At 37.6% G+C, this 23,892-nt stretch overlaps 1 protein-coding gene across 6 annotated transcripts in view; it reads left to right on the top strand.

Annotated features, from left to right (window-relative positions):
- CMC1 (C-X9-C motif containing 1) overlaps positions 1-23,892 on the top strand; it is a 101,146-nt gene that overhangs the window by 49,404 nt on the left and 27,850 nt on the right. For all 6 annotated transcript variants that reach the window (XR_002824281.1, XR_002824283.1, XR_002824282.1 and 3 more), the window contains exon 3: positions 21,245-21,335. Coding sequence is in view for 3 of the 6 variants with exons in the window: in XM_023732255.1 (XP_023588023.1) it covers positions 21,245-21,335 (91 nt within the window). In the remaining 3 variants the exon portion in view is untranslated. The remainder of the gene's footprint in view (positions 1-21,244; positions 21,336-23,892) is intronic.

Genomic DNA, 23,892 nt, shown 5'->3' with positions numbered 1-23,892 from the left:
ATTAATTTTGAGATGTGAACAAAATCTAGGACCAAATCGAGGGTTGGGAACAGATTGTTAGAAATCTGAACTACTTCCCCCCTCCCCCGGCTATTATAAGACTTAACAGGCTAGGAATTATTCATATATATGCAGTTAACCAGAATGTTACAGATACCCCCCATGAAAAATGTAATGCTGAGAGTCTTTATATGATTGGTTGATTACCATTGTAACCACGCAACATTTTCTACCGAAACCGGAAGACTTAGGAAATAAACTTCTATTTGACATAAAAAAAATGATGATTCTCTAGTTTTAAAGTTTGTACATTTTGAGAAAGCTCTTTTTAGCTTCATGTCAGCAAAGCAGCTGCTGTTTGAATTTGCTTTGTAAAACACTGAATTATTCATTTCCATAAATAAAACTTCCTTAGTAATTATTTAGCATTAATTTATTTCTCTTTATTTCAGTCAACCCTGTTGACATTCTGTTTTTAAATTAAAAATACTCTTTGTGGATTCTAACAAGTAAGACTCTGTAACTGCTACTTTCTCTACTTTCTACTGTTGCAACAACTGAAAATCTCTTAAATCCTAGGATGAGCTGTGTTTTATTGTTTTTAATACTTTAGTAAAAGTTACTGATGAGATACAGAAAAGTAAACTTCTTATTTAGCAGTGTCTTATAAATAGCATCTTAAGGCCAAGCCCTCTGTTTTTGACTTGTTATATTTTACCCTCTTCATGCACAGGAATAGTTAAGTTTTTCCTTGAATTCCAACAATGTGAAGTTATTAGAAATATTTAAAATAATTATTTTTATCATCATTTGCAGTTACCGGCTGTTTAATAGTCTGTTTAATACAAAAAAAAAAAAAAAAAGAGTAAAGATTATCATTTTACATTCCTTGGAACTCTTTCATTCATCTTCCAAATGTGAGGAAAGTCTGCCTTTCCAGTAGCATGTGGCCAGCACTTCCCCGTCACATTCTTCGAAGTCTTATTGTTAGTCATTGCACATAGCCTTGTTAGGCAGTCAGCCCTTTAGTGCCACGGGGTATGTCTTGTACTTTTTCCGCAATTGCTGTCTTATTTTGTATTGTTTGATTTTTTTTCTGTGTCATTGCTATGCTGCTCCAATGGAGATTTCTTGAGGGCAGCAAACAAACTGTTGGCTTAATAAATATCTCACAATTTAAGAGAGAAAGAGAAAGACCACTTTCTTCTATAAAGTAGCAGCCATTCAGATGGAACATTCTCCTTACCTCAAGTGCTTCTTGAAGCATATGTTTCAGGAGGTTTAGCAACTGATACATAATACATTCAAGGTGGGCTTACAGGAAACCTAAAGGGCCCATTTTGATTCCTGACAGGAAATAAATGTACTGTACATCCACTATGACTGAGCCAGCCCCATAGGACTATGGAAGAGGATGGGGCCTATGGAATTAGAGATGGGGCTATGGAATAGAAGCAGGGAAAGTCTCCATTTAATTCCTCTACCTCTAGGACTATGATGCTATTTGCAATAATAGTTGTGGAGACCTCTGCTTTAGTAGTTGTCTTTAGAATGTGTGATGGTAGCTTTTGAAGGGATGACCATATGTGCATGATTATTCTAGAGCTGAGGTGTTCAAGAATGCCTTTAAAGCAGATGACACAGACCATCAGCCTTTAGCTGGGAGCTGCTAGGCAGGCATATTTTGTTTTTCATCTGCGCGGTGTCTTAGAAAACAAAGTCAGCCGAACTATTTAAAATTGTGAGATTTCACATTAAAAAAAGTTCCCAACTTGAAAGAAGTATAAATCCTCAGATATGGTGTCACTGTGTTTCCAGTACTGCAAACAAGCAATGATTTGGACCTTTAGACTGCTCCTTTAGACGAGGGCATGCCTGTGTGTGCTGGTTCATCACAGTCTTTGTGCTTGCACTGCGTGTGTGTGTGCGCGCACGCGCGTGTGTGTGTGTGTGCGCGCGCGCGTGTGTGTGTGTGTGTGTACTTAGAGAAAATAATTTCTCTGAAACTATGTTTTAGTCATAAGAAAACCAAATGAATGTACACGTGGTTCAAGAAAAATAGGAATGGAGTCTGTTATGAAAGTAAAGAATATTCTTTTGTGTTTAACCTGCAAATGTCCCAATTCCAAGTTGCGTAGGCAGCCCTGCTTTAGATTCTACGTCTTTGGAGAAATCATATCTTACCAAATTTTTATTTTCATGCCCTTACTTGTGGTTTGTAAGTAACTTTTGTGGCTGTTTCTTATAGGATGTGAATTTTGGAAATTTATGTTTTTAGTCTAATTTGTGTAATTTTTGTTCCTTGTATTCTTTTCTATGAAGTGATATATCTAAACACTGGAAAAAGCATATCTAAGATAAGTAAGATCTATGAATATTTAGTACATGGTTAATAACCTCGTTTGTGAGATTTAGAAATAGTTATATGTAATACAAAATACATCTTATATTTTACATATATAGATTTTATGTAAACTATATCTTTGTTTATAAAGTATTTTTATATATTATACATACATAATATATATAATATAGTACGCAGTGTTTAGCTGGACTCTATGAAGAAGAACATGGCATTAGGATTGGAGGAAGACTCATTAACAACCTGCAATATGCAGATTATACAGCCTTGCCAGCTGAAAGTGAAGAGGACTTAAAGCACTCACTGATAAAGATTAAAGACTACAGCCTTTAGTGTGGATTACACCTCAACATAAAGGAAACAAAAATCCTCGCAACTGGACGAATAAGCAACACCATGATAAACAGAGAAAGTACTGACATTGTCAAGGATTTCATTTTATTTGGATCCACAGTCAATGCCCATGGAAGCAGCAGTCAAGAAATCAAATGACATATGGCATTGGGGAGATCTGCTGCAAAAGACCTCTTTAAAGGTAAAAAGCAAAGATGTCACTTTGAGGACTAAAGTATGCCGGACTCAAGCCATGATATTTTCAGTCGCTTCATATGCATGCGAAAGCTGGACAATGAATAAGGAAGACTGAAGAAGAATTGATGCTTTTGAATTATGGTATTGGTGAAGAATATTGAATATACCATGGACTGCCAGAAGAACTGACAAATCAAGAAGTGCAACCAGAATGCTCCTTAGAAGAAATGGTTATGAGACTTCACCCTAAGTACTTTGGACATGTTAGCAGGAGGGACCAGTCCCTGGAGAAGGACATCATGCCTCGTAAGGTAGAGGGTCAGCGAAAAAGAGGAAAACCCTCAATGAGATGGATTGGCACAGTGGCTGCAACAGTGGGCTCAAAGATAGCAACGGTTGTGAGGATGGTGCAGGACCGGACAGTGTTTTGTTCTGTTTTACGTGGAGTTGCTGTGGGTTGGAACTGCCTCGATGACACCTAACAATAACAACAACAAGACAATGTTTGGCACACATTAGTACTCACTATAGTTGTGTTATTATTTTCAATTCTAATAAACAGTACATTTAGCTGTGGTTTTGCTTTCCTAAATATGTTGTGTAAAATTTTAAAAATTTTTGTTATTTGTATTTGAATTGTAGAGTTTGCTAACAGACTCAACAAGCATAATTTCTGTTCAGTTAATCTAACAAATAATTTGGCTGTCCCTTTCCTCTCCATCTTAAATTTGAAGGGAGTGGAAGAATGAAAGAGTAAAAAGGGAGGAGGAACATCCATTTTCTCTTTTAATAGTAAGAGTTACAAATATGTAAGCATTTTGTTATTTTTAAACTCACTGATTTCCCTGCTCAATAAGGATGGTCAGTATGCTCTGCTTTTTCTGGAATAGTTGTATAGAAATAATTTGGTTGTTTTTAGGTATGTGCATGCTTTTGAGGGGAGGAGTGGACATGGTATTAGTCCAAAAAGAGCTGTTTCTTTGCCCACCTTGGAAGTGTCTATGCCCAAAGCAAGGCTCTTCCCTACGAGTAATCAATCTTTAATAAAACTGTATTCCTAACTACTTGAGCTGATAAATAGTGAGGTTTGTTTTAAAGAAGTCAAGTTTATTTTATGTCAGTTTTCTATTTGCCCCTGTACAAGATACATTTAATTACTTTATTCCATTTCTGTGTTCAGATTAATCAGATTCTACTACATATTGGTGCTCAAATTAGAATAATTCTTTAATCAACTGTGTTATCCATGCCATGGTAGACTAGAATAGAAAAGCTACTCTTGGCATATTGAAGATGCATGCATTTTATTTTCTATTGTAATTTAAAAGTAAAATCAGAAATATTGATTTCTAGTTGACTGGAGAGATGATTTAGTTTGAATATCAGTCTAATCTTAATCAGATGAGAATTAATTGAGTTGGAGGTATTAGATATTCAGTGATGTTAACTGAACTGTGATCAATCTAGAGAGGAGCTTTCTTTTGTACTCTGTTAGAATTATCAAATAGTTCATGCACTACGATGTCGAATAATCTTTTCATGTTCATCTTTCTACCTTCTCGCCTCATTAAACGCACCACTAATTTTTTTAAAGTAACAAGCTAATAAACCACAATTTAATAGAAAATTAAAAGCATGATAATTTTCTCACAAAATGCTGCTGTTGTCAGAATTTTATGATCGTATAATTTATAGTCCCTAATTTTAAAACCAGGTGATTAAAACCTCTGCTTTTCAAGTATATCTGGGACTTTTTTTTAAAAAATGTTAGTCTTTTTTTTTTTTTTTTTTTAAATGTTCAACATTGCAAGAGTAAAGTGAGCAATACAGAATTATTTTGATGTTTATTTCCAGAAGTAAAAATAGAGTTTGTAGCATTGTATCAGTCTGAAATGTGGCATGGGCCTTTCATTTATTTTAAGAGTGTGATAGCAATATCATAAGTGTTGTGAAGATATAAATGGTGAGATAACACCTCTGTAGGACTTGCTCTTAAGTAGTAAAATTGTAAAGTCTTTAAATAAACTGCAGCCAGAACTGAAAGGATCCATTTGCCTTGTTAACTGGGGCTACTACACTTATTAAATGTCTAATTAAATTTAGCATAACATGTCCTTTATTCCTTTTTTTTTTTTCTTTTGGACTTTAAGAATTTGGACCTATTTAGTAACAAGGTAGCACATGCTGTCACTGTCAGATTTCTTCCATTTCGGCAGTTGGTGTTGACCGTGTTAAATTAAAAGAAAGCAGATAGTGTGGCTTTTGGTAGAGTCATTGTACCTTGGACTAGTGCTTTTTTCTTGGTGCAGTGGGGATAGTAAGATTTATGTAGCTGTATATTTTGCAAAAAGGAATGTCCCAAATTTATATTTAGGACAGTTAGCAATAATGAAATTAAACCATACAGGCAGAAACATCCCTGACGTGTGATGAATGGGGAGTTCTTAGTGAGACCTTGTAGAAGGGTTCTCAACCCCATAGTGGCTCAGTAGAGTTCAGGGGAAAAGGCCTGCTAAGAAAAAGAGAGAGAGACAGAGAGAGAGAGAGAGAGAGGTTGCTCTTTCATTCTACTTGTCAAACAAAGCAAGGCTTCTCTTATCTGGACTCTGCTCTCCTCTCTCCCTTCAAGATTTGTTCTTTCTTTTTTAAAAAAATGGTATTTTTTGAGGTTAATACATGTACAGAGAACCAAAATGGTACAAACGTGTTTCTTCTTTTCTTGTCTCTCAGGCCCCCAGTTTTCCTCCCGAGACAACCACACTTAACAGCTTCTTACATGGTTCTTCCACAGCCATTTTGTGTTTACATAAGCATCTATCTGTATATCTATACATATATATGTATATTCTAAGCAGAAATGATAGCAAACTATAATATATTCTTCTATATATTAATACATTCTTCTGCACCTTGTAATTTTTACTTTAAGTCTTAAGAGATGATTCCCTACTGACACTATTTTTTTTATGGCTGCCTAGTATTTCATGGTACAATAGGGACTTAGGGACTTGGTGTGACCTTGTTAAATTAAAAGAAAGCCGACAGTGTGGCTTTTGATGGTGTCAGAGGCTATTTTTTACTTATGTAAAAATATTTTTGGCTTCAGGTGAGAGAAGATAGGACGAGAAATGGCAAGTAATATGTCATTCTTAGTGATTCCCTACAACTGGGAATTATTATCTGTCTGTCTAATGTCTTTTAAGAGAGACATGTCCACAGTAGAATTTTTCATCAAATTCAAATGTAAAAATAACTGGATATATCTCATCCTGTCTTTTAATTTAACAAGGTCACACCAGCTGCCTAAGTGGTTCTAGACCAGTCTGTGCTGTACTATGTGATCTTGGAAATATGACATAACCTATTTCAAGCCCAGTTTCCTTATCTGGCTAATGAAGATAATATTAGTACCCGTTAGTGTTTTTGTAAAATTCAAATGAGCTAGTAAGTGTAAAGTACTTAGTATAGGGCCTGATACATAGTAAACACTCAGTATATCTTAGTTGCCATTATGATGTTGTTATTATTGCTGTTATCATTGACACCTTTAAATTCCTTGTGAAATAATATGAAGGGATATGAGAAAAAGGAAAAACAAGAGAAAGGTCACATGAAATAAGGCAATGTCTTCTAAGGGAGAAATGAACTAAGACTCAGGTAACACCCTGTTCAACATTATTAAGGTGTCATTGACCTTTGGTTTTCTGTAAACAGAGATCATCTATTTTCCAGGCGCTACATACTAAGTGCTCCTTGTAGGAATCACATTTTAATCTTGTTACATTTTTATTCCAGTAAACTAAGATTGTCCTAAACGGTTGGCAGTTGGAGCTACCCAGAGATATCTCAGAAGAAAGGCCTGGCAATCTACTTCTGAAAAAATCAGCCATTCAAAATCCGATGGAGCACAGTTCTGCTGTGACACACATGGGTCGCCATGAGTAGGAGTTGACTCTAGCATAACTGGTTGGTTAAGGAAAGATAAGAATAGAATCCGGCGTAAAGTAATCATGAGTTTCAAACTATGAAGCAAAAGCCAAGTCATCAGATGCCTGTTAGAATCGCACCTGAGGTATACCAAAACCCACTGCCTTCAAGTGGATTCTAACTCTTAGCGACCTTGTAGGACAGAGTAGTACTGCCCCATAGGGTTTCCAAAGCTGTAATTTTTACAGAAGCAGACTGCCACATCTTTCTGCCGCGGAGCAGCTGGGGATTTGAACCGCCAACCTTTTGTTTGACAGCTGAGCACTTTAACCACTGCACCACCAGAGCCACTCTGTCCAGTATGGTAGCCTCTTAATACAACTAACATAAATTTAGTTAAAGTTAATTAAAAATGAAAATTCAACCCTGTAGTCTCATTAGCCACATTTCAGGCGCGTACGTGTAGAAGTGACTACTCGATGGACAGTGCATAGATAGCGCATAGATCGTTTCCATGATCATAGAAAGCTTTGATGAACAGTGGAAATATAACGCGAGTTGTAGGTAAGTTCAACTTTATAGTAGCTGCATTCAAAAATGTGAAGTTAATTTAAAATAGTAAAGTTTCAGTATTATGTTTTATTTAATGTATATCTAAAATATTATCATTTCAACATGTAATCAATATAAAAATTATTTATGGGATGTTTTACATTTCTTTTGTCTTTGTAAACCTTCAAAATTCAGGCTAGTCACATCTTAGTTCAGACTAGTCACATTTCAAGTGCTCAATAACCACATGTGCCTAGTGGCTACCATACTGGACAGTGCAGGGCTAGAAGTTTGCACAGCAAACCAAATCTGGTCGACTGAAGACACACTGTTTGGTATTACTATTGAATTCCTTCATGTATCTGCTTACCATATTATAAACACAGTGAAGTTTGGAGCCATGTTTTGTATTTAAGGAACACCTACTTAAGGAAGTTACCATCCTAATGAGAGTTGAAAATAAAAGCTATGTTTAATAAATCAGAGATAAGGAGTAAGAATTTTTGTCTGTTCTAGTCCCATCCTTGGCATTATGTGAATCAAAGATATTTCTGGATAGCAGTATGATCATTTTAACATAAAAAACTGTAGGTAAAATTTCCATAGCTACAGAAATATCTTTGTTTTCTCACTTCCAATTATTGATAATCACCTTGTGGTCCCCCATATATGTAAATACTTTAGTAGTAAGAATAATTCCCACATTTTTTTATTGACCTATACACTGTGAATGGTTACTTTTTTTCTCAGCAACTATGTATGCTGCTCAAGTCATTTTTGATGGGCTGCTGAATAGCGTTTGGGGGTAGGAAAGAAAATGAGGTAATCATACCAGCTACCAAAGCGGGAGGCTTGAGCAGTTGAAAGCAAGCATTGACATCATATCTTGCCTGTAATACATGGAATGTTTTTCCTCTTTCTCTGTCTTTGAGTCTTCAGAAACACTAAAAACTCTTAGGTAGAGGGGTCTAATGAGAGAAAAATTTGTGGCTGCTACTGATTTTTTTTTTTTTTTAAATATGCATTATGGGTAGAGGTGACATTCTGCACTTTTTTAAAAAATACGTTCTGCACATGTAACAAAAAATTGAACTAGAATCTAGGATATTTACTCACAGTCCTAATCATTTTAAGAAATTACACGATTTTAAACGTGTTCTCCTTGAGTTTTTATCATAGCCATACATGTTTTTGTTACAGAGTTTGAAAGATAGCATCCACATAGTTTGCTCTTTTCTACTGAAGGTTATATTATACATTTTCTCCCTAAGTTGCTACACAGTTATTGTATTATCTTTTATTCTCTTGGCCCAATGATGTTTTCTTGATTGTACCAAAATTTAATCATTTCACTATTGCTGGACATCTCACATTTTTGTAGGTGTTCTAATGTTGAACATGTTTATAGAAGTATGTATATGCGCTCATGTATATTTATCTTTGTTAGTGAAAACTCTTCGGCTGTGGCCAGACTTCCTTTTTTTTCCTTAGAGCTTTCCAGAACCACTGTTGCAACCTTTCCTTTTTTTCTCTTCCCCTCAGCGGATTATCTCTCCTTCCCACTTCAAAGAGGAAGTAGAAGCCATCACAATGGAAACTTTCTGCTTGTAAAATCATGCCTACCCCAGCTTCACCTTCTTTCCTCTTCCTCTCTTGTTAAATTGGAAGAGGTCATCTTTTTCTTTCCAGTGCTTATCTTTCTGTCTGTGCTCTAGACCAAATCTCTTTCCCCTTCTCTCCCTTCATATAAGGCATTCAGAAAATCTCCTTTGACTCCACATCTCCTTCCAACTATTGCCTTCTCTCTTGCCTTTCCTTCCCAGACAAATTTATTAAAAGGGTTTCCTACACTACCCGTACACCAGTGTTCATTGCAGCACTGTTTACAGTAGCCAAAAGGTGAAGACAACTAAAATGCCCATCGACAGGGAATGGATAAACAAAATGTGGTGTGTGTACACACAGTGGACTAGTACTCAGCTGTAAAGAGAAATGAAGTCTTCATGCATGCCACTTCATGGATGAACCTTGAAAATATCATGCTGTTTAGAATAAGTCAGTGGCAGAAGGACAAATATTAGATGATCTCACTTATATGAAATAAGCAAATATGTAGAAATCAAAGATTATTAATGGTTACAAAGAGTGGGAGGGAGGAGGAAAAGGGGAGCTCTGCTTAGGGGTACTGAGGATATGTTAATGGTGGTGGAATGATTCATGGCTTATGTTTTGTTGTGTATATTTTCACCACAATTAAAAAAAAAAAAGTTGTCTGTACTTACACTTACTTGCCTTTCTGACCTTCCCATCAGTCTTCAGTTTCCACAGAAATTCTTCCTCCTAAGATCACTGATCAGGCCATTGCAGTAAAAGATGGTGCTTTTCACTCCTCATCTTAGTGGACATCTCAGCAACACTTGACAATAATGACCACCTTCATTAACCCACAGTATCCAAAAAAAAAAGGTCACCTGCTGGTCACATTTATTATTTTTTTAATATCTTGAATTCATATTTTGCAGAAGAATGAAGGGATAGGTACTTTAGAAATTTTAATAAGAATTTAAACATAGCGAACAAATTTTTATTCCATGTGTCCCTGGTTTTGAAAGTTTTATGCTAGAAATGGTCAGTGTCCTTTGAATGAACCTGGAATGTATTCATCTCGTAAATACTGGACTCTAAATTTTAGCTTATCTCTACAAAGTTCTAGTTTACCATTAATTGCAATATGTTTGAAAATGTTGATGGTTTGTAATTTTGTGGAAGAGAGGATGGCCAAATTTTTTAACTCCATAACTGTAAAACATTTTCATTTTTAGACTCAGAAATCCCACAAATACTATTTTCTTCTAATTACCTTTGTGTACACACCCACCCTCAGCATTCATATCAAGTATATTTTGGCACACAACCATAAAAGATGGAGGAATACTGTCATATATCATTTTAGCAAAATGGGAGAGTCCAGGCTCTTGGTATAAAATACAGCATGATTAAGTCTTTCCTGTTGAATGACTGTCTGGGTGAGTATACTGTATTTCTTTTTTCTATTATAAATAATATATTTAGAAATATATTATTCACTCATCAGTTTCTGATTTTGAGGAAATCCATGTAGAATATTGTCATCTAAAGACTCATAGTCTGTGATTATGTATATTTGATTAATTTCACCATCATCATTAGCGTCTAGAGTGCTGCTGTCAGTTTTTTGCATTCATATTCTGATATAGCTAATAACTGTGAAGCATTTTCTTTTGATCAGTTTTCTTCTCTTTTCCATTGTGTGCGGCATACTAGTTTTCTGTTACTGCCATAAAAAATTACAGAAACTTAGTGACTAAAAGCAAAGCAAATTTATTATCTTGTAGTTCTGTAGTTCACAAGTCTGGCATGGGCCTCACTGGACTAAAATCAAGGTGTTGTTTAGGGCTGCATTCCTTTCTGGAAGCTCTAAGAGATAATTTGCTTCCTTGCCATTTCCAGCTTGTAGAGGCCGCCTGTATTCCTTGGCAAGTGTCCTCCTTCCCCCATCTTCAAAGCTAGCGACATAGCATCTCTCTGACCCTACCTCCATCATCCACATCTCTTTCTCTCACTCTGTTCTTCTGCATCCTTCATGGCGTTGCCATGATTTGGAATTGACTCTCTGGCAACTGGTTTGGTTTTTGGTTTTTATTTTTAAGGCCCTTATGATTATATTGGGCCCACCCAGCTAATCTAGGATAATCTCATCATTTTAAGGTCAGCTGATAAGCAACCTTAATTCTATCAGCAACCTTAATTCCCCTTTGTCTCATAATTTAACATATTCACAGGTTCCAGGGATAGGAATTGGACATCACTGGGGACCTTTATATTGCCTAACACAGGCAGAAAATGAAAAAAATCTCAAGTCTCAGTTGTGTTCAGTGAAAGTTAAAGAAAAAAAAGACTACAAAAAAATTGTGTCTCCAGACTTCTTTATATCTTCATGAAAGGATGCAGTACATCGGTCAGTACAGTAAGAAAACTGATAAAGGTTTATTTCACCGTTACATCATCCTTCTAGTTGATTCCATCACTCTGTTTTCTTATTTTAGTGTTTTTTAGTATAATTAATGAAATAATTCCTAGAATAATAAAATAATAAAATGTTTCAAGATAGGAAAAATAAGATCATGAAGATTCTATAATGTGTCTTAGCTTTATACAAGGATCCAATGAACCCATATGATAATTACAAGATAGAATGACTTTTATTATATTAAAAATATGTAAATTTTCTTTATTTTTTGGGGGGGTGACTTCTAAGAACAAGTAAAAGTCACGAAATATCATCCTTACACTAGTTGTAACTGCTTATAAAAGAAACTAAAGAACTAAAATTGGATTCATTGGACCCTGATTGTACTGACAGTCAGACCCTCAGTTGTTTGGCTTTCCTTGCCATGTAGTCTCGTGTATCTTTCCAGTCTCTCCTTTCTCTCCTTGACCCTTAAATATTGATATTCCTCAGCACTTGCCCAAGGTCTCTTTTCTCTTCATTATTTTTCATAAGTTACTACTATCAGATCAGTATCTTCAGACTTAACTGCTTCAGACCAGTATAGGGATCTGCCTTCTTGACAGCTCTACTTAGCTGTTTCACGGGTCCGCTTGCTCAGCATGTCCTAAACTTGTCATCATCTTTATCCTGTCTTCCTCCACTGGCTCTCGCCAAAACAGAACAAGATCATATGCCGTTCCTTTTCTGGTGTTTTTTGAGTCATCAAACAGTGCCGTCATACACCTAGCAAGAAATTGAGGAGTTATCTTGACTTTTTCATCTATTACCCTCATAACCAGCCACATCCCAAGTTCTGTCAGATCTCTCAAGTTGCCGTTGTATTCATCCACTTCTCTCCATTCTCACAGAATTTACCTTTTTAGCCCCTTATTATCTCTTGAAGGAGCCCTGGTGGTACAGTCCTTAGAGTGGTCGGCTGCTAACCCAAAGGTTTGAACCCACCAGCCGCTCCACAGGAGAAAGATGTGGCAGTCTGCTTCTGTAAAGATTTATAGCCTTGGAAACCCTATGGGGCAGTTCTGCTCTGTCCTATAGGGTTGCTATGAGTTGGAATCGACTTGACAGCAGCGGGTTTTTTTGAGTGTCATCTCTTGCTTGGATTATTATACTAACCCCCTAACCTGTTTCCCTGTTACTTCCACTCCTGCCTTCCCCGCTCTTTCATTGCTCCGCGGAGGCAAATCTGATAGTGCCATTCCCCTGTTTAAAAACCTGGAGATTTCCATTGCCCTGAGGACAAAACCTAAACACTTTAACACAGGTCATACTTGGTACCTGCCTTTCTTCCATCCACTGCACACACACACACACATTACACACACATACACACTACACACACACACACTACACACACTACACGTACATACTACACACACACACTCCCAAGAACCTTAAGTGTTCCAGCCATTCCAATCACTCCCTTTTAAATATGGTCTAGCAGTTTACCTCTAGGCCCACTATTCCCTTTATCTAGAACACCCTTCCCCTTCTTCTTTGCCTAACACTTACTGTATTCATGTAAGCTTAAAAGTACTTCTCTTTGGAAGGTCCTCTGGAGTGTGCTTGGGGTTCTTAACACACCTTCCTTGTCCTCTCCCTATCGCAGCAGGTGTCAGACTCAATTGTCTGTGCTTTTTAATTAGCTCCCTCAGGGCAGGAACCCTGTCTGTGTTGCTCAGCATGAAAACCCCATAACCTAATACAGTGTTAAGCGCATAGTAAGGAGTTAGGTGTTACGCACATAAAGAACCTTAGTAGTGCCACAGTTAAGTACTCGACTGCTAACCCTTAGGTTGGTGGTTGAAACCTGACAGCAGCTCCATGGGATATCTGCCCCATAAAGATTACAGCCTAGGAAACCCGATGGGGCAGTTCTACTCTGTTATATAGGGTTACTTTGAGTCGGAATTGACTCAATGGCACACAAGTACTTTGAAAATTTTTGTTGAATAAATAGTTTATGAGCCTATGAATAAGGACTGAAAGTATATATGACAAAAATTATATCTTTTAAATTATTAAATCAGTTAATATATGGGAAGCCTGAATTAACTCAGTGAACAGTGCCTGGGACATAGTAAACACGACATATATTACCTGTTGTTGTTGCTGTCACAAAGGCTGGAATGTGAGTTTTTCTTTTTGTATTTTAAAAAAAAATTAATGAAAGTTACAAATGGATCTCTTCTTAAACAGTAAAGTAATAGCATGATGGGGCAATTTCTACCTGCCGTATTATAGATTTGCCTTTGAAAACAGAATCATTTTTAAAGGAATAAATGCAGTAAAGAAGCCGCTATTTCAGTGTACGCATCTTGGAAAAGATTATTGTTTCTACACTTTGTTTTTCCATGTGAACTTTTGATTTCGTAGATGCTTGGAAAATGATGTATGGTTTTCTGTATTTTGTTGGAATGTTTGCTGGAAAATACTCACTGATAAACTTTTCTCAACTAAAGTGAATTTGAAGTTGTCAAGGATTTCGTTTTACTAGGGTCCACAATCAACACCCATGGAAGCAGCAGTCAAGAAATCAAGCGACATGTTGTAGTTAGGTGCCGTTGGGTCGGTTCCTACACATAGTGACCCTGTGTACAACAAAAAAAAAACACTGCCCGGTCCTGTGCCATCCTCAGAATTGTTGTTATGCTTGAGCGCATTGTTGCAGCCACTGTGTCAGTCCATCTTGTTGAGGGTCTTCCTGTCTTTCGATGACCGTCTACTTTTCCCAGCATGATGTCCTTCTCCAGGGACAGGTCCCTCCTGATAACATGTCCAAAGTATGTGAGATGAAGTCTTGCCGTCGTTGCCTCTAAAGAGCATTCTGGTTGTACACCTTGTACATATTCTGGCTGTACGTACTGCATTGGGCAAATCTGCTGCAAAAGACTTCTTTAAAGTGTTCATAAGCAAAGATGTCACTTTGAGGACTAAGGTGTGCCTGACCCAAGCCATGGTATTTTCAGTCACCTCATATGCATGCGAAACCTAGGCAATGAATAGGAAGACCAAAGAATTGATGCCTTTGATTTATGGTTTTGACAAAGAATATTGAATATACCATGGACTGCCAGAAGAACGAACAAATCTGTCTTGGAAGAAGTACAACCAGAGTGCTCCTTGGAAGTGAAGATGGCAAGATTCAGCTCATGTATTTTGGACATGTTATCAGGAGGGACCCATCCCTGGAGAAAGACGTCATGCTTGATCAGGTAGAGGGTCAGCCAAAGAGAGGAAGACCCTCAGTGAGCTGTATTGATACAGTGGCTGCAACAGTGGGCTCAAATATAGCGACAGTTGTGAGGATGGTACAGGACTGGACATGTTTCATTCTGTTGTACAGAGGGTCGCTATGAGTCAGAACCAACTTGACAGCACCTAACAATAACAACAATGACAAAGTGAACTTGTACTAATTAGCTTCTCATCCAGTCTGGAATTATTTGTTATATTTGACTTCGTCTGTAGGTTGGGTTGGATTCTTTCCAAAAGACACTACTGGCATTATTGACACACAAGTTTCAGAGAGCCTCAGTTTTACTACTACATTTTATGAACTAACGTACATAGAACTGTTTATAAACTGCTTCCTATGAGCCTCTGAAATACTGTTCATTCTGTTGGCTGTGCATCGTGATGTGCTCTGTGTCCTTGTGTCCTTGGTTGCCTTCAGCTGGATAATTATTAGAAAGTGGAAGACAAAATATTGTCTTCATTGTCTCTGGCTTAGCTCAGGCTTCATCAATGCATTTGAAACTGGTGAACTCAGAACTGAGGATGACTTCCTGTAGTCTTCAGGCCCTTTTCACAGCTTCCAGAAGGGATGATGATTGCTGAGACAGAACAGCACTTAGGCGCTGGTCTGCAGGGATCTGGCATTAGACTATTCACTCCATAAGGCTTCACATAAAAGATGGCTTTTCATGAAAAAAATTAACTTAAGATTTTAATGTAGACTACAGATTTACAATACGTTTGTCTGAAGGGCAGTCATACTAAAAGTTGGCACCTACCCAGACCCTTCCTAAGTTGTGTCATTTTCAGCCATCTGTTTTTAAAACCTCTTACGATTCAGTAACTGGTCTAAAGATCTTTTATAACATTGTGTTTAAAGCACATCTCTGTTTTTTATTCTTATCCAGAAAAACAGTTTTGTGTTTAAGATTTCCACTCACAGAGTGTTATGAATTCAGGGAAACTTTAAAATCTGCCCTATTACCTGTCTTTAATAAGCAGGACGTAGTAAATGCTTTTCATTTAGATTTAATTGAAGTTACAGCCTTAAAGATGAGACCGTTAAGATGGTGCTGTGGTCACAGAAATATTACACATAGCTCTTATGTTCAAGTTCTAAATTATATTGGTATCCAAATACATCTTTGCTTTGTGTAATGTTGGGAAAAATGGGCATTGACAAACACTTTGCTGTTTAAGGAAATAAAATTGCTGCAAAGTTAGAGGTAAGTGTTATGTCTAAAGATGGCTGTGTAAAAATTTATAGGACTAGGATTTTTTTTAAATTATAAATTAGTGGAGATATAAAATTCGTGGTTCTAGTCAGACACATGAAACAGTGGGTATCGTTTCTTTTACTTTCATATGTTTTTCAACTCATCTATCAGTTAATGCTTTGCTTACAGCTAGATGACTACATTTGAAAAATAATGTGTTGCTTGAAACTGACTAAATGCAGAGAGAAATATAAAAGATCAAGTGCCTGGTATTACTAGTTCTATGCATATCTGTTGCTCCATAAATACATAACCTTGGCCTAATTAAGGGACTTTATTATTTGGGGCTTATTTGAGTATTAAAATACATTCAAAATTGCTACAGATGAAATGAGCTAAAAATTTCAACTCATTTCTCTTAACTGCATTTATATGAAGGCTCCCCAAAACTTTGTTCATATCGTAATAAACTTGGAGTTATATTTGTACTTAATTACAATATGAATGACTATTTCATACCTTATTTTAGTTAGATTGAAGTCAGAAGATTTTGTCTCTGTTTTTACCTCCATTACTGACAAGAAGATGTATTCACTTATGGCATGGACCATTCTTCCTCTCCCCGCCCCCCTCCCCGCTTCCCGGTAGCTACTAATAAACTTTGGTGTCTATACACTTTTTATGTAAGTGAGGTCATACAGTATTTGCCCTTTGGGATTGACGTATTTCTCTCAGCATAATATCTTCAAGCTCCATCCATATAGTAGCATGTATTGAGATTTCACTTCTCTTACTGGCTAAGTAGTATTTTATTGTATGTATGGACCACATTTTGTTTATCCATTTATCCCACTTGGGTTGCTTCCACCTTTTGGCTATTGTGAATAGAGCTACAATGAATATTGGTATACACATATCTGTTTGAGTCTCTGCTTTCAAGTCTTTTGGGTAAATGCCTAGGAGTGAAATTGCTGAGTCATATGATAATCCTGTGTTTAGCTTTTTGAGGATCTGCCAAACTGTTTTCCACAGAGGCTGTACCATTTTACATTACATTCCCACCAGCAATGCCAAGGGTTCCAGTTTCTCCACATCCATGCTGTCACCTGTTGTTTTCCCTTTTTTTTTTTTTTTCCCCTCTTGCCATCCTAGTGGGTATGAGTTAGTATCTCATTGTGGTTTCAATTTGTAAATTTCTCTAATGGCTAATGATATTGAGCATCTTTTCATATGCTGATTGGCCATTTGTATATCTTCTTTGGTGAAATGTTGGTTCAGGTTCTTTGCCCATTTTTTAGTTGTGCTGTTTGGCTTTTCGTTATTGAGTTGTGGGAGTTCTTTATATATTCTGGATATTTAGCCCTTATATAAGATTACCACACATTTTTCCCATTCTGTGGGTTGTCTCTTCACTTTCTTGATAAAGTCTTTCAATGCACAAAAGTTTTTAATTTTGATGATGTCCAATTTATCTTTTTTCTCTTGTTGCTAGTGCTTTTGATGTCATATCCTCATGTTCTTGATACTTTAACGAAGAAAGGTCTTTACTGCTATCTTTAATTACATTTCTTTATTTCTTGGAGTAACTTTTTCTTTTTTTAATTGTGCTTTAGGTGAAAGTTTACAGCGCAAATTAGTTTCTCATTCAGAAATTGTTTTGTAACATTGGTTGCAATCCCTTCAATGTGTCAGCACTCTGTCCCTTTCCCTTTACACCCGAGTTCCCTGTGTCCGTTTGTCTAGTTTTCCTGTCTCTTCCTGCCTTCTTGTTTGCTTTTAGGCAGGTGTTGCACATTTGGTCTCGTTTACTTGATTGAACTAAGAAGCAAGTTCCTCACCTGTGTTGTTTGTTCTATAGGCTTGCCTAAACTTTAGCCTAAAGGTAGACTTCAGGAGTGGCTTCAGTTCTGAGTTAGCAGGGTGTCCGGGGGCCTTAGTCTCGGGAGTTGGTCCAGTCTCTGTCAGACCAGTAAGTCTGGTCTTTTTTGCGAATTTGAATTTTGTTCTACATTTTTCTTCCCCTCTGTTGGAGACTTTCTGTTGTGATCCCTGTCAGAGCCATCAGTGGTGGTAGCCAGGCACCATGTAGTTCTTGGCTCGGGCTGGTGGGGGCTGTGGTTCGCGTGGTCTGTTAGTCTTTTGGACTAATACTTTTCCTGTGTCTTTGCTTTGCTTCAGTCTCCTTTGCTGTAGATGAGATGGGACCAATAGATGGATCTTAGAAGGCCACTTGAAAGCTTTTAAGACTCTAAATGCTACTCACTAAAGTAGGATGTAGAACATTTTCTTTATATTGCCAGTCGACCTAGATGTCCCCCGAGAGCTGGTCCCCAGCCCTCAGCCCCAGTAACTCAGTCCCTCATGGTGTTTGGATGTGTCTAGGAAGCTTCTGTGACTTTGCCTTGGTCAAGGTGTTCTGAGTTCCCCTGTATTGTGTGTTATCTTTCCCTTCACCAAAGTTACCAATTGCCTACTTTGTAGTTAGTGATTTTCCCTCCCTACCCTTCTCTCCCTCCTAACCATAAAAGATTGTTTTTTTCTGTGTGTAAACCTTTTCTTGGTGTTTTATAATAGTGGTCTCATACAATATCTGTCCTTTTGTGAGTGATTTATTTCACTCAACATAGTGCCCTCCAGATTCATCCATGCTGTGAGAAGTTTCGTGGATTCATCATTGTACTTATCGTTGTGCAGTATTCCATAGTTGTAATAACTTTTAACATTCTTACCACATTCTGTTATTCTCAGTGTTTATTGACATTTAATTGCATTACCTTAAGATACATGTAGGTTAATGAAATTTTACTTTTCATAGTCTTAAATGGTTAATACAGTTATTTATAGAGAGAATAAGGTATGCATATTTGACATAGTAATACTGAAAGACAGAAACAAGTTAAATTAGATTTGTTTCAGAATACCATTTCAGAATCAGCTGACAATATTAGCAACATCGCTGTTATATGAATATATGCTAATGTGATATGAAAGAAGGATCCTCATTAAAATCTTGTTGCTAAACAAGTGACAAAAGCCTTACAAACAGCTGGAGGCTTTAGGCCAGTCACAGCTATTTCTGAAGAGATTTGGACAAGTGTGAAAATCTATAGACTGTGCCTTTATTGTGATCAGAATACATAAATGCTGTCTCCCATCAATTCCCTAACAATATTTTTATGTATATTAGGGAAAAATAATCTTAAAATAATACCATGTCTAGGGATTCTATTGTGAATTTCTCAAAGGAGTAAAAATACTGGATTTGTTAAATTCTGAAAGTGAACTTCTGATAATAGCCATTATATTTGTGTTTTCCAGAAAAGGACTGGGATTTGACCAACTAGCGTATTTTCATTAGACAAAATTCATGATGTTAATGCTTTCTTCTAGACATCATCTGGGTGAACTAGTCTGGTGTAGGTATAGTGAGGCTACCATAAAGGTAAGGTGGTACAGGAGAAGCCAGCCCATGCTTTATCACTACTGTCAAACATGGCAGTTCTCTCAAAGAAGCCTTTAGCCAGATCTAGCCAATTTTGGATTAATTGTACGCATGTATTCCTTATGAGGATTACTCACATCGTAATTTTTATTTGGGATCATAATCCTTGCTTCCATAAAGGTAGATCTTAATATCATTCTATAAATAGAAACATTAATGTGCAGGAATATGTAGGCATTTCAGAGAGAAAGTTAACCGGCTTTTTGATATCCATGTGGCCACCCCTCAGCATCTCCATTGGTAAGGAATGGGCTATAAGACTGTACTGCCTTTTTGAGTTGTAGGGAGTCCTTAAACAAAGGGTGCAGAGGAAAGATGTTTGGTCTGATTTGGCCCATGTACCCAGCTCATCTGCACAGTTGCAAGAAAGAAGACACCTGGTTAGGATCAGTCTGTCTTAGTTACCTAGTGCTGCTAAACACCATAAGTGGGTGGCTTTAAAAAAAAAACAAAATAGAAATTTATTTTCTCATAGTTCTGTAGGCTGAAAGTCTAAATCAGGGTCTTGGCCTTGTCAATTCCTTCCTTGTTGGTAGCCCCGGGCATTTCTTGTCTTGTAGACAGTCCTTATGTGATGTCTGTCTTTCCCTGTGTGTGTGTCTCTGCGTCTATTCTGGTGTTTTTATAACTCAGAGGTGATTAGGTTTAGGATCCACCCTACACTGGCATGATCTCATTAATATAACAAAACAAAAACCCAATTTCCGAACAGGATCACTTCCACAGGTACAAAAACCAAGAATTCAACATATATTTTGAAGGGGCACAATTCAGCCCATAACAGAGTCTAACAAGCTCAGTTGGGAATCAGGGAGCAAATGATGGGAGTACTAATCCTGTGTGTCCTCGAAGGTGAGTATTACATGTCACTCACAATTTTATGTAACCACGCACGTTAAATTATTTAAATTAGTTTCCTGCATCCTTTGTCCTTGTTCCTGCTGATTCTCCTGCTATTCCACCAGTTGTCTTTCAGAGTCTGGGTATGATGCTGCAGATGTCTATGCTGTGGTGCTCTTGTCCCAGCAAAGCACACGTAATGAGTGTTTGATGCATTTAACAATTCTTCATCATTTTTTGTTTGCTTGTGGTTTAAAAATATTTTTGCTACATATTGTAGTATATATGGGATATATATGTATATGTGTGTCTGCACACACACACATAAACAGAAGAAAGAATAACAACTGGTCTGACTGTCTGTGGAGTATGGCATCAGGGTTTTCTGGATTGGTAGTCCTGAGTAGGCAGGATACCAAAAGGCCCAGTACAATTCTACAGGCAAACCACGAGAACGGAAATCTGACAGCCGTTTGCAATTTCTGGGGCCTCTAAAACCTGAGTTGGGAGTGAAATGAGAGCGCTGTTAACAGAAGCGAGGCCCCATGGCAGCGTTGTCTAAAAGAAAAAGGGCATCTTGTGCCATGAGGTTGGCATCCACCGGCTTTACTGTGTACTGAGAAGACCTGCAGAGATTGGATAGCAGGTGCCAAATTTCTTCTAGTCAGTGACTGGAAGCAAATTCCTCTTTCCTCTTCTCATTCACTCCTCCTAGAATATACTCTCTTCCTCTGTTAGAAATCCTACTCAATCTCTGCATCCTGCCCGTCTCCACCAAGCCTCCCCATCCCCTTCTCTTAGAAGTCTTCTCATCCTCCTCTCAAGTCTCATTCTTTGTTTCTACGGAGTGAATAGTGTTCACCTTTTTCTGCCTTTTACTAGTGTGCTTGTCTTTTGTGGAATATTTACTGTGTGCCAGGCACAATCTAGATAATAAATGTTAAATAAATGATAATTTTAGAGCTGTTAAAAATTACATTGATATAGTTACAATGGTATTTTTTTTCCTTCCAAATTTTTTATTTCAGATTTCACCAGATGTTGCAAGGATTCTGGAATCCTCATGGTAGTAAAATGCCGGAAAGAAAATTCTGCACTGAAAGACTGTCTGACTGCTTAGTAAGTAGTTACCTCAGTGTCTGTGCTGAGGCACATGTGCACGCACACACACACACACACGCACACAGGTAAGAGTATGTTATTTGTTAACTATTATATGTAATGCATCTGTACCCTCGCCCTACCAAATCTATCATATTGTGGGCTGAGTCAAAAATTTCGATTTATTAAAGATTACTCTAAAGAAAGCATTGTAACATATTTATGAAAGGATCTTCTCAAGGTGTTTGATTAAAAATATTGTGTCAGAATATAAAATATATTATTTGTCATGTGATTTAATAAACCTGTTTTCATGAACAGGTTTCTATATTGAATATAGTATAGACTGATTTATATTCATTTCTTTTAATGGAAAAGTACTGAGTTAAAACCTCTAAGATCTTTCCAACCTGGGAATTTGTCAGTGTAATTTAACTTCTAGGAAAGCTGGGGTAAATTAAATGACGACTAAAAAGTAAATCTAGAGTTTTGGTGTTAATCAAATTAACTTTTAAAATGACTCTTAAATATCATGTTCACTGGTATTTCCTTGTAGTTCTTTAAATCTTAAAGAAAAAATATGCAAAGTTCCTTTAATACAGGAACTTGAATGCCATCTATTTTATCTGCTGTTTCATTACCCACATTTTTTTCCCATACAAAAATTTATGCGTACATTGTTATGTGACTCTGATTGCTCTCCCCATACTGTGACAGAAGACCCTTCCTTTCCACCCCTGATTCCCCATGTCCATTCAGCCAGCTCCTAACTGGCTCTGCCTTCCCATCTCACCTCTGGACAGAAGCTGCCCCTTTAGTCTCTGGTATCTACTTGTCTAAGAGGCACACTCCCTACAAGTATCACTTTATGTCCCACAGTCCAGTCCAATCCCTGTCTGAAGAGTTGGCCTTGGAAATTGTTTTAGTTCTGGGCTGATTTGGTGATTTTGATTTTGAATAGTAGTTTTTGAAGAAATGCAGACATAATTAGGGAGATTATAGAGTTAGATGGTGATTTTCATAGATCTTATGGAGAAGAGTTCTGGATCGTTTTAAGGATTTTACCAGTTGATGGTCCTACGTCAAGGGTCTGGTTTTAGTCTTCTACAACTTGAAGCTTTTCTTTTTTTTGATACACACTTGAGTAAAGTGATGTTACTTAAATGCCTGTCAGCTACTTGGCTGAGAAATGCAACCAAGAGGGATGGAGGAAATGAGACAGAGGAAGGTGGCTTTACTGGGACAATTTGAATACAGAAAGAGAGGGAGGGAGGGAGAAAGAGGGAGGGAGGGAAGGAGACAGGAAGGTGGCTTTACTGGGACAACTTGAATACAGAAAGAGAGGGAGGGAGGGAGGGAGACAGAGGAAGGTGGCTTTACTGGGACAATTTGAATACAGAAAGAGAGGGAGGGAGGGAGAAAGAGGGAGGGAGGGAAGGAGACAGGAAGGTGGCTTTACTGGGACAACTTGAATACAGAAAGAGTGAGGGAGGGAGAGAGGGAGGGAGGAAAGGAGAGAGGGAGAGAGAGAGGGAGGGAGGGAAGGAGACAGGAAGGTGGCTTTACTGGGACAACTTGAATACAGAAAGAGAGGGAGGGAGCAAGGGAGAGAGGGAGGGAGCAAGGGAGAGAGAGAGGGAGAGAGAAATGGGTTAGGGAAATATGTTGGTATGTGTAGGAAAGAGGATGCCCTAAGTATATTTGAGGTATGAGTGATGAGGGAAAACTGACATTTACCTGACTCCCCTGACAGGTAAAGAAATGTGTGATGATTGGGAACGGTCGTCAGGTTAGTCAGTGTCCCTATGCCAAACCAAAAAACCAAACCAGTTGCCATCAAGTCAGCCTCGACTCATGGCGATCCCATGTGTGTCAGAGTAGAACTGTGCTCTGTAGGGTTTTCAATAGCTGGTTTTTCAGAAGTAGATACCCAGGCCTTTCTTCTGAGGCATCTCCGGGTGAACTTGAACTGCAAATGTTTTGATAAGCAGCTGATTGTGTTAACTTTTATACCACCCAGGGACTCCTGTCCCTATGCCAGTGATCAGGAGAAGGGGGTGAGGGAGTTAGGAAAAACAGGAGGGAGCAGAGGAGAGGCCTGGCCTGGAATGTAAGTGTTAAACTGCGTCATGTTAATAATACAAGGCAGATATTGTGTAGCCTGGTTACAGGTTTATTTAGTTGTTCTACATCTGATTGTGTTAGTTTAGGTTGGTAGTGAGTTTCTAGAAATTTGTCCATGTCCTCTAGGTTTTCAAATTTGTCAGAGTAGAATTTTTCATAGTATTCTGTTATGATTCTTTTAATTTCAGTTGTGTCTGTTGTGATGTAACCCATCTCATTTCTTATACAGGTTATCTGCGTCCTCTCCTGTTTTTGTTTTGTCAGTTTGGCCAGTGGTTTATCAATTTTGTTGATCTTTTCAAAGAACCAGCTTTTTGTCTTGTTAACTGTTTTAATTGTTTTTCTATTCTCTGTTTCATTTAATTCTGCTCTAATTCTTATGATTTCCTTTCTTCTGGCACCTGTGGGCTTCTTTTGCTGCTCTCTTTCTACTTGTTCCAGTTGTAGGGTT

The sequence above is a fragment of the Trichechus manatus genome, unplaced genomic scaffold, assembly GCF_000243295.1.
Source record: "Trichechus manatus latirostris isolate Lorelei unplaced genomic scaffold, TriManLat1.0 scaffold00049, whole genome shotgun sequence".
Classification (NCBI taxonomy): domain Eukaryota; kingdom Metazoa; phylum Chordata; class Mammalia; order Sirenia; family Trichechidae; genus Trichechus; species Trichechus manatus.
Note: the sequence above shows the minus strand (reverse complement) of the source record. Positions and strands in the feature narration are given on the sequence as shown.